General features: G+C 40.5%; 1 protein-coding gene across 1 annotated transcript; it reads right to left on the reverse strand.

Annotated features, from left to right (window-relative positions):
- Window positions 1–7,910, reverse strand: LOC119648206 (larval serum protein 1 gamma chain-like). The gene is made up of 5 exons (XM_038049810.1): window positions 7,751–7,910; window positions 7,309–7,353; window positions 2,318–2,476; window positions 2,136–2,257; window positions 1–2,069 (listed from the first exon to the last, which is right to left on the reverse strand). Exons 1-5 carry the CDS (start codon window positions 7,830–7,832, stop codon window positions 75–77), a joined length of 2,403 nt encoding a protein of 800 aa, XP_037905738.1. The 5' UTR covers window positions 7,833–7,910; the 3' UTR covers window positions 1–74.
- Between the last annotated feature and the right edge of the window lie 9,436 nt (window positions 7,911–17,346).

Raw genomic sequence — 17,346 nt, forward strand, 5'->3', positions numbered from 1 at the left:
TTGAGCTGCTAAATTCTGTATATTTTTTTAAAAAATGATATTACAAATTTAATTTTAATAAAACTGTATAAAATTTAAAGGCGCATCATTCGGTCCCCCATCATATCTTGCATCATTCGGCCTCCACCTATATTTTGTATCGTTGCTACGTCAAGCCCAGGGTTCAGATTACCCATTGTATCGGTGATATCACGCATTCCATTATAGTCGTTCATTCCAATATTGGTATCCATTCCCTCATGGTAGATGAGGATGTCCTTGAACAACATATTTGTTGTGTAGAATTCAGTTTCATCGATGTAACGATCGAATGGGAAGCCGAGTTTGAAGTCATCAACATGGAACAATTGGGTGTTTCTTCCGCATTTTGTCAAAATGGTGGGTCCTTTGCCGAAGTTTGTGGCGCGAGTGATAATAGCGAAAATTTGCAGTGGCATGCCACCAACCCAGCCACGTGGCAATAGAAGACGATCAGGGAATCCACAGTGAGATTCGACAATGTTGAGATCAAGAAGCTTATTAAGATCCTTGTTGAGAACGATATTCTTGTAGAGGTCCACATATGTAGTGCGATCACGAACAACGTAGTTGAAATCGCGAGAATCACGCTTGATAGTCACGCGTCCTGCTGGTAAATCAAATACGAATTTATCTAATTCCATGAAGTTATCGCGATTGTCCTTCAATTGGATCTTCTTTCCAAATTGATCGTATTTCGGTCCAATGAAGAGACGGACAACTACCTTTTGTGCACGATCGGATGTTACATCGAGGTTAATGGCAAAGGGTTTGTGATTGAGACGGGTATGACGGGCGAATACCAATTTATCTCCCACGACGTTGTCAACGTTAGTATCCTTCGTCTGGGTGCGGATGTTATGGTCAACAATCGTGGAGACATCAACGTCGAATTGATCACAGTAGGTCACTAATTTTGTAGTACGGATATCCATGATGCGAACACCTTTCACAAGCAAATCTTCGGTAGTGTAGGGCCGCAAAGTGTTTTTGTATTGATATAGAAGTTTCAAGACGCGTTTGTACACTTGATATGTAGCAGGATCACGTAGAGCGGTTTCGTAGTATTCCATGACGCTTGGCAGGACATTGTTGTGGTCGACATTTTTAACATAGCCCCCGCCGATCAGCTTGCGCATCAGTCGTACTAAACCTCCATAGAAGCGATCGTTGACCGAATCCTTGTTTGATTGGATTATATTTCCAAGGAGATCAATTCCATTTTTGCCATATAAATCTATTTTGCTACCGTCCTTTCCAATAACATAGCCTTTATCGATAGCATCCCGAATTCTGCGTTCGTAATCCTTAACCCGAGATATTAGATAGTAGTCGCCAGTGGTGTAAACATCATAGTAATTCTTTCTAACAGAATATCCTAGTCCGTTGTAATGCCTCAAGAAGGAATTGTAGCCGTTCTTCAAAGGAATATTAAGCGATATATCCTTAATAGGACCCATTCCATGAGATAGACGCTCCATGTTGTATCTAGCCAATATTTGTTGAATCAATAGCAGGTATCCTTCTCCACGCATCTGTTTGTACAGTCCGAACTCTTCGCCTCCCAACCAGTAAGGATACTGGAGGAACAAGTAATAGTGGTAGAGATTCAAGCCAATATCTTCAGTAAAGTATGCGAGCTTAGCTTCATCATTCATCAAGGTAATGTCGCTCGTGTAGTTGTTTTTAACGATAAGAACTTTATCCTGGAGATTTCCCATTCGCGTGTTCACTGCATTGGTAATGGTTAGGGCTGTATGGAACTTATGTGGCATGACTTCATAATGCGATGGAAGTTTGATTCCGATCATATCGCGGCGTTGGAAAATAGCTGCAGTCAAAGAGTAGATGAACATATCCTCGTTGACATTGTTACGTGCCCACAAGACGTTTCTCTGGAAGATATTGAAGTCCTTCGCGTAGTAGAAAAGATTGAATAGCAGAACTGCTTGGCGGAGTTGTACACGGTCGCTGACGGCAAAAATACGGCCACGTGGTAGGAACATTTTCATTCCATACATGCGGAAGAATGGGATGACACGGTCGTAGTTCTATAAGAAAGGAATTGATGATCATAACATAAGTAATCATGGGATATCTAAGACGAACAAACTTACATTGTAATTCATCTCTCCTTCAATTGGGGCCACATCACGGACATCATCCATGATTAAAGTTGTGTAAACATTTCGCATGATGTCGAGAATGAACTTCTGTTTGCGCAAAATGTCCTTATCGTCTAGTGGGTAAAATTGTGAGTTTTTGAGTAGGAACATTAGTGGAGAAGGTCGATACTCACTCATTATGGATATTTTCAAATCCCGACCCATGCCCATTTGATCGATGTTCAAACGGTCCCTCGTCAAAATATTTCTACTGGTATCCACGCGGTTCATCACGTTCTTGTCAAGTAACATGGCCTGATCCAAATTCTGATCATAGTTCATAGCGTTGCGGTCTGAAAGTCAAAAGAGTGGCTCAAGTGAGAAATTTATTTAAGTTAATTGGTAGCTTCTTGGGGAAAATAATTTTCTTCTTCTTCATAGCTTTACAGTCCTTTTCGAGAACACTGATTAGGAGCCCCACATTATGGTCAAATATTCAGGAGGCACTCAACTGCATTTATACAAATTTCTTAATAAGACGAAGCCAAAAATTGAGGACTGTGGATCTCTGATCATATGGTAGCAGATTGGGTTAGTTCTTTTGCTCGTAAACTGCATGTAGTTCATGAGAGATGAGATTTTCTAGTGCATCCACACATTTTCTTAGTTCTTGTTGCTATTTTTGTCATTATTTTTCAATAAGACTGTGTTTTAGTGTCATTATCATCACTTAGACGTTATGATAAGCCTTCAGCTTCGGGGCAAGCGCAAAGCCAAATGCAAACATCCATGGCAAATGGGATAGAGAGGCTCCTCTACTGTCTACGACAATGCTGTTGGGACGACGATCAGACCCGTGCCTGGCCATGAAACCTTATCAGGTGTACACTGGTACCATGCGAACCAGGATAGCCCTCTGAATTTACATGTCTCAAGGGAATTCCAGGTTCATGTACTTTCAGGTTGGGAGTGGGAGATCATGGCTATCGTTGTCCTCGTTACAGTGGGGTTCTAAGTGTGGTCACAAAATCAATTCGTGTCTCAAAAAGACCGTGTGGTTAAGTCTACGAGACGGTATTTAAAGTTAAACCACCAATACTTAACTCCTCTTCGGGACGTGGCCAACGACCTCCGAAGTACTCGACAAAAAAGCTTTTCTGATGGTGGCCCAATTCTCATCGGTATTCTCAGGCAGGTTACTCAATGTATCTGTCGTCCAATTAGCAAGATAGCTCTCACACTGTCAAACGACAGTTGCATCGGTCGATGTAAATTTGGGGGTCATAACTCTCCAAACCAGCGATAAGTGGCGGATGCAACGTAAGCGACTATCAAATGGTGACCCCTTTCGAGGCCGATATCAGCGACTCTCTTGTTACGTACATCCAAAAAAAAACAACTGCTAAATCTACTACTGATCGCGAAGTGATCGATCTGATTGCTCGTACTGTCGGTCAGTTTTCTACTGCCTTTATGTAGACTCTACTCTCGAACAATGTGGCACCAATCACGAGGCGGTGCAAGCTGCAGAAATCTGCAAACATCCTTAAGCCCATGCTTCTCCATCACATGTTCGAGCAAGGTGTTGTTAATGGATATGCGCTTTATAAGGTGCTGTCAAGAGTTCATGATCTTGAAGTTGGTTGTTGCTATTGGTACAACACCGGTGTGAAGTTACCACTTAGCGGCGATAAGGGTACACAGTGCTTGCAGATCAACCTCAAGCGGGTTACCAAGTGCTATTGTGCGAATGGTCTCAATGGAACTTGTCATGAGTGAGGCCCACTGTCTGTATGGGAAAAAGAGAATAAGTCTACCCGGAGAGGGTACTGAATATCGGAGAGTGGCAGAAAAAAACACTTGAAGTTGGCAATAAGAATGAAACAGTTCGCAAAAATGTCTCTGGACCTACACAGTTTCTCGAGGAGAGGTATATGTATTGATTCACGTTGGCCGATCGTCCTCATTGTCCTGGTTATTATTACACACTTGCAAATCCAAGCCCGGGGAGGTTGGAAGATGTACTGAAAGTTATACCAATCCAGAAAAATATTATCGGGAGATGTTGAGGTCAGATAAAAAGGGGCCGGCCTGAACTCTGCATTAAGGAGATTACAGTTGGAACTGTAAGAGGTGAAATGTGAAAGAAATGTTCAAAGAAAGCAGAGAATTCTCTCCGCAACCATTCGGTTGCCTCAATTCTAGCAGTTCCTCATGGAAATCTCACTTTATGTAGTTCTCCCAGAAAAAAAGCGAAAGGAAGGGATCTGTTCCAGTGGGATCAAATCTTTCTTGCCGCTACCAGCCGGCGTAACAGCAATTGGAAGGGAAGTGAAATTTGCAATCATTGATTTGATTATCGGTAATAAAATGTGGAAATTAATCGTGGAAGGGAAAAGCCAAATAGCATGATATAACGAACTGCTGTTGCTTTTTGACGATTACGTTGTGGTTAAAGGCACTTTAGGACGGTTGCAGCTTCGATTCCAAGATAGAAGACGTTAATTAAAGTAATCAAAATTATTGTGAATAGTTCCCATATGTGAACTGTACGTAGATTCTTGGTTCATGAGTAGATGATTGCCTAAGGGCAATGGGGAGGACTTCTGGCATCCTTCGAAAACTAGATCATTTTTTGTTGAGATTTAGCACCATCAATTCTTGAGGAAGGATAAGGTTTATTTTAATAGCGATGTAGGACATACCAAGGAATTCGGCACTAGACGAAATCCTAAATGAACATCACAACACTGGAATCAAAAAATAGCGAAACCATTTTTGCAGTCTTCAAACCAAACTGTTTTAACACATTAATAAGCCATAATGTCCGGATGGCCTAGTGGTTAGAGTGATTAATATTCCACTGGTGACAGTGGATTTTGTAACGTAGTCTGGGTGTCGGACACCAGTCAATTCAGCAGGGAATGAGTCAAATCGGAACAATAATCCATGCCCAGTGCGGTCCTGCAATATTGCCTTCTCGCGCTTCCAAGCGTAGTTTCAAATTGGACTGTGGCGTTGTCGATTAACGGGCTATCATTATGAGACGAAATACTAAAGCCCTAAGATACGAACGAAAGGTTGTTTGCAGCCTCTTTAAAAATATCACTAGATAAGTCGAATTCTACAGACTATGGAGAGTAATTTGCGGCAATATTCTTATCGGGGCAACTGTGATCTGCAGAATAAAGAACTTCAATTCCATGAAAGAGCTGAAAATAGGAAAGAGAAAACCTCAGCGTCTTTCCAATAAAAGGTGAAAGAAAAAGTCTATGTCAAATGTACACTTGATATTCATATCAATGGTCCCTAGGCCTACCAGCTCGGAAAATTGCCCTACTCCATAAGGATTAGACCCGAGTCTGCATGGGGACTCATTTGAAGTAGCTTTGGACAAGAAATCAACTCCATATTTTTCGGGAGAATCCTTGAGGCATATACATTGAGTCCGGTTAATAGTGGGAGTTTCATAGAGATGTGATTATGTCCAAGCGGACAAGAGACCTTCGAGCTTTAAGCGTGTAGTTGCGCTTCCAACTTGGGTATGGTACTCCTTGGTTCGGTAGAGATGTGCGATTATTCCTACACGACAGGTTCTCATGTTGAATCTCCAGAAATTTCTTGTGATTTACTGGTTAGATAAAGAATCATTACTTTAAAGACAAAAGACCGGAAGAACTTGGTTATTAAATCGCTTTAAAATCGCTGCTTTCTATACAAGCGTATTTACAAGAGGCGTCCCCAGAAGGTATTACTTTCAACCAGCTAAACCACGTTCTCATCACCAAAAGATGGCCATCCAGCATCTATATGAGATTATATCGAGGGGCAAACTGTGACTCTGACAATTACAGCATCTATAGATGGCGAATTTCAAAGATTCGCAGAATAAAAACCAAGGAGATTTTTGGAACTGGAACCAGCTATTTATGGTCAAACACGTGCTAGAAAAATGCTGGGAAGTCAACATCGATGTCCATAAAATATTCGTGAACTTCAAGCAATGATAGTAAGCATATGATAGTACTGATCGAAATGTATTGTACAAAGTAATGCTTGGCTTGAGAATTCCAGCAAAATTGGTAAACCTTAAAGAGAATGACAATGTTCCACACAACAGTGCAGGTCAGAGTCAACAATAGCCTGGGAGATGCGTTTGAGACATACGTCAGATTATAACATGGAGATGGGCTTTCACCTCTATATTTCAATCTGGCATTGGAACAGGTTATTTGAAAGTTATCTTTGGACCCAAAAACTACGTTGCTCTATAAGGCCTGTCAAATCGTCGCATGTGCTAACCCTGAAGTCTTTAAATTAATAAAACTTCGGAAGATACAGTGGACGTTCAACATACTGACGGCATTTGGATAACTAAATGGGTAGGGAGAGCTGAAGGACGAAGACTATTAGAAAAACCCCGCTCTATTAAAGCCAACAAAGCCGAGTTTGAATTTAAGAGCCAGAACCAGAGGTGAATCGATGGTGGAGGAGACCACATTGAAGAGGATCATAGCCTTGTAAAATATGTAAATAAATTTATAACGAAAGAATTTATGGTTAAACATTGTCACAGCAAAGAGTTGCCCACAAGAAGAAATGTGTTATGGTAGGTATTTTTTTAAAAGGGGAACCAACCAAAGGCTGAAATTGGAACCCAGGGCATTAGACCGAGGACATAAAACTCACGGCTTCATCAGCTACACTATTGCCGCAATACGGGCGACGCACCATTATTTGGTGCGATGGGGCGAAATCCCATGCATATATATACCTTCGAGAAAGGATAAATAACTTTCGAAGAAAAGCTCTGTCCAATACTTGAAGGGAATGTGTATTGTAAAAAATAGGCTTCATTGCCAAATTGACCAACATGAACCAAGAGTTAGCATTCATGTGTAAAGTGAGGACCAATTTGAGGTCCCATCAAGTATTCAGTTGCATCCTTATTCATGTTAAAACAAAATGTCAATTGGAAGGATATCCAGAGATGGGGGTCTCAAAGCAAAAAAGGACTGAAAAATTGGAAGGTACTGAGGGATGAAGATAGAGAAAAAAAGAAATCTCAATTTTCGCTAGCAGACATGAGGGTCCCAATTCTGAATATATAAGTTGGGTGCGGTGCGGAAGTAGGATAATAGAAGAAATAGTGTTTAATCAAATATAAATAAATTATATTACTCACCCATTCCTAGGTAATTGAGCGTCATATCATTATAGCCATAGCCACCTGCAAAAAAAAAGATTCCTTTATTATGAAGGACTATTTTGACTAAGCCAATCATGTCGTAAAAATTGTCTTTTTTCCTAAAAAATACCAATTTAGCATCCAGTTTTGTCAACATTCCATACAAAAGTTATGGCTGGTACACCAATTTGGAGATATATTCATGTGACCAATTAACGAATGTAAAAGCGATAACAAGCAACATTTTAAACTGACCCCAACGCTTTAATTATGCACTCAGATTAAATACAAAATAATTTATCAACAAAAATGTAATCTATTATAGACAGAACTTCTTTCAAATTTATTTGGACTCCGCTAAAATATTCATAAATAATCTCAAAGGATCCACGTTTAAAAGGATTCCTTATAAAATTCTGAAAGATACTGAATATCTTACCACGGTAAATATCACCTCGACTATTCGGTCCAAATCCAGCCGAAAGGGCTAATCCGCCCAGGAAAACGAAAAGGATCCTCATGACTATCACAAGCGCCTGACTCCTTCACCGACTAGTTAACTTCCAGACGCGGACTACTCTTGCACTGCATATGCTTCCAATTTGCAATCTTTTTTATACCTTCCCAATATTTTGCAGGCATACCAGGGCGGAGTAATATTTTTATTAATCATTATCTCCCGCTGATTTATTATATTTTTCAAGAATAAAATGGGGGTTACATTAATGGAACAATTATTATATTGATTTCATTATAGAACCTTGTAATCTTTCTTCTTTCTGACGGAAAGGTGAGGGGTCTGCCAGTTTTTTTTTTGAAGCACGTTCATTGTTTGCGGTACGACGATAGCGAGGTAAACCATTTTGTCGGCTAAGGACTTTAATGATGGTAGCATCTAAAGAACAAAATGTTATCAGGCATTTAAACAAAGGGGGATACAGCAGATGTAAATAAAATAACAATAGCTTGTTAGTTATTTTTATAACGCATTTTTTTAATTAGGGTCACCAAATTTTTGCAGCTCCTTCCTACCGGATCAACCTCTATCAATCCATTAACATTTAATCTCTCATGTAATTTAAATCGTTTCAACAATTGTATTTCTAAATTTGTGTAACTGCTCCCTAATCGCTCAAAGAAATTAGATTTAATAAAATTAAAATTTAGAGTATAATCTCCTATATTTTGAAACAGCTTCGATGTGGCCTATAATGCTTCAGATTTTCGTAATTTGATTATTTGAAATGCGCCAATTGGCATACCTATGAATTTTTCTTATATAAACATACGAATTTCGAAAACAGAGATAAGCTGATTGGTGGCCTGTCTTCACTGACCTTCAGAGATGTTTTGATGTGACTAATTCATTTATTCAAATAATGTTTTTTAGGAGGGTAGGTGAAATTGATTGACGCACAAACCGGTGGAAATTCTGGTCTCAGCCGCAATTCGAAGCACTTACCTTCTCTCTTCTTTTAGAATATTAATCTGGAACTAATTAGGACAATACAATGTATTATGCCACAGCTTTTTCGAAAAAAAGTCACAATCTAAATATAGCGTTTGACTGCATTGTATAAATCTTTATTGTGCAGGACGACCTCTATGGAATTTGTAGAGATAGCTGGCCAACAACTCTCATAGGAGAAGAAAATCTGAAAAGCATAACCAATACTAACAATTGCTGTAAATGCAATCAGGTGTAGGAGATTCCCCGCTTTTGTGGTCATCTGTATTGCAGTACATCCTCACCCCATCTTCGAACCTATAGCAAGTGACCTATTAGTTACCCTTGGATTGACAATTTGTTTGCAGGCCACGGTTGTATATATCTTATTGAAGGGACGGTATTTGGCCCTCAAAGGGCCTGCAATTCCTGGTGCCTTTATTAAGGCAGTAGAAGGGAACTGTTAGTACAAATAATGGGAAGAATCCGAATGTAATGCATAGCATGGCTCCCCCTGTCTGCGCTCCTTAGCATCTCTTCAACAATGTTATCTGTAGAGAGATCCCCCCGAATCCCATCCCACTTTCCACAGGAAAAAAACGTCTGAACCACAAACCCATTGCCAAATGAACAATCAGGAGATCATGCCTTCCCAGTCTTGTTCAGGTAAGACTGAAAAACTCCATGACCACTTAGGATCTGGGTAAGGAAATAGTCTGTCTTACTATGCTCTGATTCAGCCAGGCCCCTAAGTTGTCAATCAGTCGCGCAGCCCATCTGCCTTTTGTCTTATTTGGTCAAGAGAGTTGTCCTTCATTTAGTGTACTTAGCCGTTCTTCACACGTAAGCACCTCCCGTGACTCTTCTTCCTTACGCATGTATGTAGTTTTAGGCCTCTTAGCAAGACCGACTGTGTGACTGCGTTCGTGTATCCCTGCCCAATTTCCTCCTGTTAATTCTATCTTGTATATACGCCTCCTGTGCTTGCGCTTCTCACCTGTATGAAGAATTGTTTGCAAGTTTGTCTGAACTTCTTACTGTCAGATTTCCTTCCCTCCCTTTCTTCCTTTGTGAAGATTTTAACCTCCCCATGTTCCACTGGCCTAATCATCCTAGCCTTCCAATTCCAATTGAGATAGAAGATTGGATATAATAGGCGTCTTGCATAACACCTTGCAGGGACTCGCTATCAACTTCCATCAAATTCTGTGGCGAGTCACCAGTGTAGCTAACCACGTCAGCAAAAAGATGTTCACTTTGTTTCCTTATTATCTTGTGGCCGTCGGCAAAGTTGGTTTAATTCAAAGTAGTTTTTTCTTGTTTGCATTATGAAATTAACTGGTTAGAATTTGATATTTATTATTCAATAATTGTTCTTGGTTCATTGATTCGTTTTATGTGGAGTAGATTCCAGGATCTTTGGATTCAAAAATAATCTCGCAATCCATCACTTTCTATAACCTTCTCTGGGTTAATGATGTCAGCTGTAGACTGCTTCATGCACATCTGTGTGGTGAAATTCCGCTGCCATATACATATCACCTATATGGTGGGACTTTGCATTGGATGCGCTGCTAATCTTATGATAGTAAACGAAGTCCCACAGCTAAAACGTGGATTAGTACCCATAATGGAGCATAAAGTCTATGAAACGCCCACTAAACCAACACTAACAGCTCCTCTACCAAAGCCTATCACCATTTCCACGTGGTGATAGCTGGAAATTTTCCCTTAAGCTGCGTACAAAGAAGGATGAAGGCGAATTTCCCGCCCCTCTGTGAGAGGAATTGTTAGAGGGCGGTGGATCATCGTGCCATAGGCAGCCATTTTGTGCTGGTAGCTGTGGAACAAAGTGGCCGGGATTTTACGCTGAGTGCTGATGAAGGGAACACAACCTGATGGTCATGGTGTCGTTCATAGATTTCGTCGTTATGTAGGCTACGGAATCGTCCATCTTCAAGTAGGGGGCCAAAAATGCTTCGGAGGATTCTTTTCTCGAACGTGGCCAAGAGTTTGCAATTTTTCTTGCTAAGAACCCAAGTCTCCGAGGAATACATGGGGACAGGCAAGATCATTGTCTTGTACAGTAAGAGCTTTGACCCTATGGTGAGACGTTTCGAGCGGAACAGTTTTTGTAAGCTAAAATAGGCTCTGTTGGCTGCCAACAACCGTGCCCGGATTTCGTCGTTGTAGCTGTTATCGGTTGTGATTTTCGACCCTAGATAGGAGAAATTGTCAACGGTCTCAAAGTTGTAGTCTTCTATCTTTATTCTTCCCGTTTGACCACTGCGGTTTGATGTTGGTTGGTTGGTTTTTGGCGCTGACGTTGCCACCATATACTTTGTCTTGCTTTCGTTGATGTGTAGCCCAAGATCTCGCGCCAAACATCGCCTGCTCGATCTGGATGAAGGCAATTGGTACGTCTCGGGTGGTTCTTCTCATGAGGTTGATATCATCAGCATAGGCCAGTAGTTGGGTGGAATTACAGAGAATCGTACCCTTCGCATTTACCTCAGCATCCCGGATCACTTTCTCGAAAGCCAGGTCAAAGAGGACGCATGATAAGGCATCCCCTTGTCGTAGACCGTTGTTGATGTCGAATGGTCTTAAGAGTGATCCTGCTGCTTTTATGTGGCCTCGCACATTGGTCAGGGTCAGTCTAGTCAGTCTTATCAACTTCGTCAGGATACCGAATTCCCTCATGGCCGTGTACAGTTTTACCCTGGCTATGTTATCATAGGCAGCTTTAAAGTCGATGAAAAGATGGTGCAACTGATGTACATATTCCAACAGTTTTTCCATTGTTTGCCGCAGAGAGAAAATCTGATCTGTTACCGATTTGCCTGTAGTAAAGCCTCTTTGGTATGGGTCAATGATTTTCTTCTGGGCGTATGTGGCTAACCGGCCTAGCAAGATAGCGGAGAATATTTTATAGTTGGAACTCAGCAACTTGATAGCTTTGATGATTTTATATTACTCAAATATTGATTCTACTCCACAGTCAAGACCATATGCAGATGATCGGAAGGAAGTTCAAAAGCACGGAGTGAACCTTAAGCACGCGTTTTGAAGCGGAGATGCATGTATGGAATAAACCTATGAGTCAAGAAAAATCTACGGAGTATTCTCTCATGCCACACCCTAAACGATCCCAATTGGCATGGAAATGCCAGGACCAAAAGTGCAGGAAAGCTTTCTGTGGTAAATGTTTCAATTGAGTTTGCTTCATGTGTCACTGACTTAAAATTCTTAGGGAAACTTATTAAGTTGACCGAAGGTCCCTACACATAGAAAAGGAGATTGTTCTTCTCAATGTGTATATGTAGCTGATTATCACGTGAAAGGTCTTGATTACTACTTTATGAAAGAAGTTTTAGTTTTCATTTGAGTTTAAAAGAGGGTGAGGGATTTACCAAAATATTTTACCACGGAGCCATTCATCGATAACGAATTTCTCATCAGATCGATCATATCGCCTGTCAGTAATTTTAGAATTGCCTTCTGGGCGTGGGCGACATGACAGTGCTGATATCGAAACATACTATTATGTTTGTATGTATTTAGTTACCGTTTACCTTCGTTTGCGTGTTTTCTTTGCGTTTGCTTATAGACATTGAAAGTTTCAGCTCCGCCATTCAGCACTAGTCACTTCCATTATTCAGGTTCCATTCAGCATTGCGAATCCTTTCGTGGCTGGTGAAAGACAAGAATTCTAAAGAGTCGGCACGAGAATCTTTATGAGTACTGGACCGCCAACGAAAGCGTATTTATTTCTGATATGAACTAAGTTCTCGATCTTCTTCCAAAAGACTTAACTGAGTGCGAACACCTCGAGGCGGGCTGATAAATGTAAGGGAGGACAAAATTATTAATTGCTACCGATGGTAGCTTCTGTCGTATTATAAAAGAGCCCGTAAGCTTTAATTATTCGTTTTCTCTTCCACCATAATGAGAAACTTAAAAAGAGGAAAGATTCTTAGACGCAGAATATTTGGCGAAGCCCTTATCTCTTGCTGAAAAATGGCTAGTAACTGAAACAAGTGGATATGAACTGCTCCTCTAAACACGAGGAAACTTCGATTATTAAAGCATTCAACGAATTAAAGTCATCTACCCGAATAGCCCCTCCCTGGAACTTACGGCTCCTGTTATTTTCAATTACCTTGTTATCCTGTGAAACTGAGAAGAACAGTATGTCTGTTCCCTTTTTTATGGACATAGGGCATCCATAAAATCTTAGTTTTCAATAAGAGTGTGCTTCAATGTCATTTTCATCACACTTAATGCTGGATAGGCGACAAACTTACAACAGCAGGGCAACACAAACAGAATAGTCTTGGTGTTATGAAGAATAGGGTCTTTAAAATCGCGAAGAAGAAGAGCCGTCCTGAGTGTGATAATCAAGGATATACATAGAAGATAGGAAATATGAAAGATTTGGCATTGAAGAAGGAAATACCCAATTCGAACGGGGTGTGACATCGCGAAAGCGTAGTGCAAAGGGATTAGATTAACATCCGCTCTGGATACTCCTGTGCTGGGCACATCAAACTTCGCGGACCATATCGAAGCTGTGTACGAAATTCAGGTTTCTCCGTAAACTTGCATTTCATTGATTTCGGGCCAGTTTTGATAAGCAAGAAAAGTACAGGGAGCAACCGCACCAGGCGCGGAAGTTTTACCAACAAGTCAGCAGGATGAAGCCTTATACACCGCGATGCTCATCCTGCCTAGACAAAGAGGGAAATCTGATTTCCGACAGAATGGGCATATTGGAGCGATGGGTTGAGTACTTTGATGAGCTACTGAACAACCAGCACATCGGCGAATTGGAGGTCCCGCCAACCGAATATGACGGACAAATACTGCGACCACCAAGTTTAGGAGAAACAGTCCGTGCAATTCATCGGCTAAAAAATCATAAGTCGCCAGGAGCCGATGGAATTACAGTCGAATTGGTTAAATATGGAGGCGACCAGTTACACCAAGTGGTTCGTCAACTTGTGCTTAAGGTATGGGACAGCGAATCAATGCCTGACGATTGGCAACGAGGCATTATCTGTTTCATACATAAAAAGGGAGATATCACACAGTGCAGCAATTATAGAGGTATCACATTGCTGAGTACCATCTATAAGATATTCTCCACTATTTTGCTAGGCCGGATAGCGTCCATACCAAAGAGGCTTCACTCCAGGCAAATCATCAACAGATCAGATTTTCTCTGTGCGGCAAGAAGAATTGCAAACTCTTGACTGCGTTCGAGAGAAGAATCCTCCCCCTACATGAGGATGGACGATTCCGTAGCCTACACAATGACGAAATCTATGAGCGATACCATGACCGTCTGGTTGTGGATAAAATCCGGCTCAATAGCTTACGGTGGGCGGGTCGCTTAATCCGTATGAATGAGGATGATCCAGCCCGGAAAGTCTATAAAGGCAATATCTATGGTAGAAAAAGAACACGAGGCAGACCCTGCCTAAGATGGACCGTTGGCGTAGGAGAGGACGCTTTTAGGGATATCGAATTGGTGGACCTCGGCGCAAAACCGGGATGTCTGGAGTTCCTCATTAAGGCAGGCCTAGACCCGATACCGGTTGTTGCGCCGTTGATGATGATGTTTGATAAGCATCGACAAAGATCGCATTTAAAGCGGTCTGCGCATTAAGGACATTTCGAAGAAACTAACTATCAATTGAGGTTTGCTCTTCGAAAAATTCAATCATACTTCATTAGAGAAAGAACCGGTATTAGGAGACGTAGAGGCATATGCATGTGTATAATTTCTTAAAGCTTGGGTGGATTTTAATAAGGCCTCTCGGGGAAAGCTAGGAGACGCAATTTTTATGAAAATTAACAGGAATCGCATCGATTGTGTAATCCCGACAAAGGGGTACATGGGAACCAGATTGGTTTACTCAAAACCTCTTCCAGAACTTCAGACGAGTATGGTTCCATCCAGGGCATGGAATCAGGGCCGAAGTGCACCGCATCATCTTCCCTACAATTGTGAACGATATACATAAGTATTTTATTTTTTTCTTAAATTTATATCATCTGCGATTATGGTAACAAACACCTTCGTATCCGCCAGCCAACTGCTATTTGTATTTTCACAATGAACTCTTGCCTACGGCTATTTATTAATATTAATGCTCAGATAATAATATTTTCGTAATACAGCATTTAAATTGAGCTCAATATTCTGGAAAACTTTCTCTTTGACACAATACAAATCATTATCTCTGGGTCAAGAATTATAAATTTAATATAAATTTGCAATCGAGATGTATATATTTAACGAATATGCAGAAGTGCCACAGATTATTCTCACCCGGGTCTTTTTCTTTTAAATTACCATAAATATGAGTAAAGCTTATTGAAATAAAATTTGCTTTTATTTTGATTAGATTAAAATAATTCCAATGTTTATATCAAATGAAGCAAAATATTCATCCAATACAGGCAAAGAATTGTTATTTTTTTAATGTAAAAAATTGGTCAAGCAGAAAGAAATTAAGAGAAATTTTCGAAATTGTAATTTTTTGCTGTTATAAAGAGCTGGTTTCTAAGAGAAATATTGAAAACCCGAAGTTTAATTTAATTTTTTCACTGATTTACATATGAGCCTATATTGGAGTATCTACGTCGGGTTTTGCATGAACACTAATTGATCTATTAAAAATTGGACAAGATATTTTTAAAAGGAACAGATTAGAGCTTCACGGTTACTTTCTCTGTATCTTAAAGATACATATAAACGGTAAGCCTGCATCCAGAGCAGAATAAGGACATTTGTTGACAATGCTGGTTACTTCTTTTTTATTGTGCACCAGTTGTGCTGGGGATATTTTTTACTCCCTCCATAGATATTAAAGGCAAGGTTAAAAGTGAAAGTATAATAGCAGGGTTGGTTTTCTTGATTAGTTCGGGTTAGTTAAATACCAGTGAAGACGTTCTTGTCAATCGATAATGCCTGCTGTATCATTTTAAATCTAGAGTTCACGAAGAGAGAATTTAAAAAATTCATAAAGTTTTTGCATTTAAATGTCTCCATTCGCATAGTGGTGAAAGATATTGAAAAAAAAGCTTGAATCAGATACTAAGGGGATTTAGAAAAATAATAAATACAAGTGAGGCGCAAATGAAAAGAAGTCAGAAGTATCTATCATTCATTGAAATAGGTGAACATAGTGAGATAAAGATTGGAACTTATACGTAAAGGGAGCTCAAATTTTTCCCAGTTTATTGAGCTAACCAAGAAAATAAAAAAATAAATTTTAAAAGATGTTCTTAGCATTTTTTTGGTTTTTGAGAAAATGCATAAATCCTCAACTATAATATGATATACATATTTTATAATAATATAAGGTATATTACACAACAAAAAATTGGTCAAGTCAACCTGCAACATGCCAGGACCCCTTCCTTTATACTGGCAGCAAGATTTACAAAGCTGCAAGACTACTCTTATTTATTTCTGGTGTACCAAATTCACTGGTATTGGATCTTTTAAAGGGGCAAGGACGGTTTACAATGGAAGGTCTACATGATCGAGAGCCAGCGTCATGATGTCGAAATTGTTAGAAGCAACCATGCTGTGACTATTTCATACCTAGGACCTAGCTGCGGATATCTTACAACACCAAGTTAAAGGCAAGAGGAAAAACATCATAGTGGTTTCTGTGTACTTATCCTATGGTCCCCTGTATCCGCCGTTGATGCAAGAACTAAGAGATCCGACGGTACTTTCAAGAGCTCCAGACTGGAATCAGTACAGACCCTCCTGGAAGTACACCATCCCGGAGGACGGGTGGGAGAAGTGGTAGGGGGAGAGATGACGGTTTTTGCAACCACTTCAACATGCAAATGCTGCAAGGTGAACAGAACACTGCGAAAGCGGTTGTTACCTATACAAAGATGAGAGCTGCCATACTGTCCTTTGAAAACTTCAAAGTACCTGGCATGGATGGCATCTATCCAGCAATACTAACGGAGGGTATAGAACACTTAGGCCCACACCAAAGAGGCAAATCAGCAACAGATCAGATTTTCTCTCTGCGGCAAGCGATGGAAAAACTGTTGGAATATGGACAACAGTTGCACCATCTATTCATAGACTTTAAAGCCGCCTATGATAGCATAGCCACGGTAAAACTGAACACGGTCATGAGAAAGTTCGGTATCCCGACGAAATTAATAAGACTGACTAGGCTGACCCTGACCAATGTGCGAGACCAGATAAAAGCAACAAGATCACTCTCAAGATCATTTGACATCAACAACAAGGGGATGCCCTATCATGCGTCCTCTTTAACCTGGCCCTCGAGAAAGTGATCCGTGATGCTGAAGTAAATGCAAGAAGTACGATCCTCTTTAATTCCACCCAACTACTGGCCTATGCTGACGATATCAACCTCATGAGAAGAACCACCCGAGACGTACCAACTGCCTTCATCCAGATCGAGCAGGCAAGGATTGGTGCGAGATCTTGGGTTGCACATCAATGAAGGCAAGACAAAATATATGGTGGCACCTTCAGGACCGAAGAACAACCAACCAACAACATCAAACCGCAGTGGTCA

Source organism: Hermetia illucens, chromosome 2 (genome assembly GCF_905115235.1).
Source record: "Hermetia illucens chromosome 2, iHerIll2.2.curated.20191125, whole genome shotgun sequence".
Lineage (NCBI taxonomy): Eukaryota > Metazoa > Arthropoda > Insecta > Diptera > Stratiomyidae > Hermetia > Hermetia illucens.

Bases quoted from the DNA above. Each gene is read 5' to 3' on its own strand.
- LOC119648206 (XM_038049810.1), bottom strand. From the start codon at position 7,832: ATGAGGATCCTTTTCGTTTTCCTGGGCGGATTAGCCCTTTCGGCTGGA. The intron at 2,477-7,308 runs GTGAGTAATATA...TTTGACTTTCAG, and splicing joins GCTCAATTACCTAGGAATGG to ACCGCAACGCTATGAACTAT. The intron at 2,070-2,135 runs GTAAGTTTGTTC...CCTTTCTTATAG, and splicing joins AAGGAGAGATGAATTACAAT to AACTACGACCGTGTCATCCC.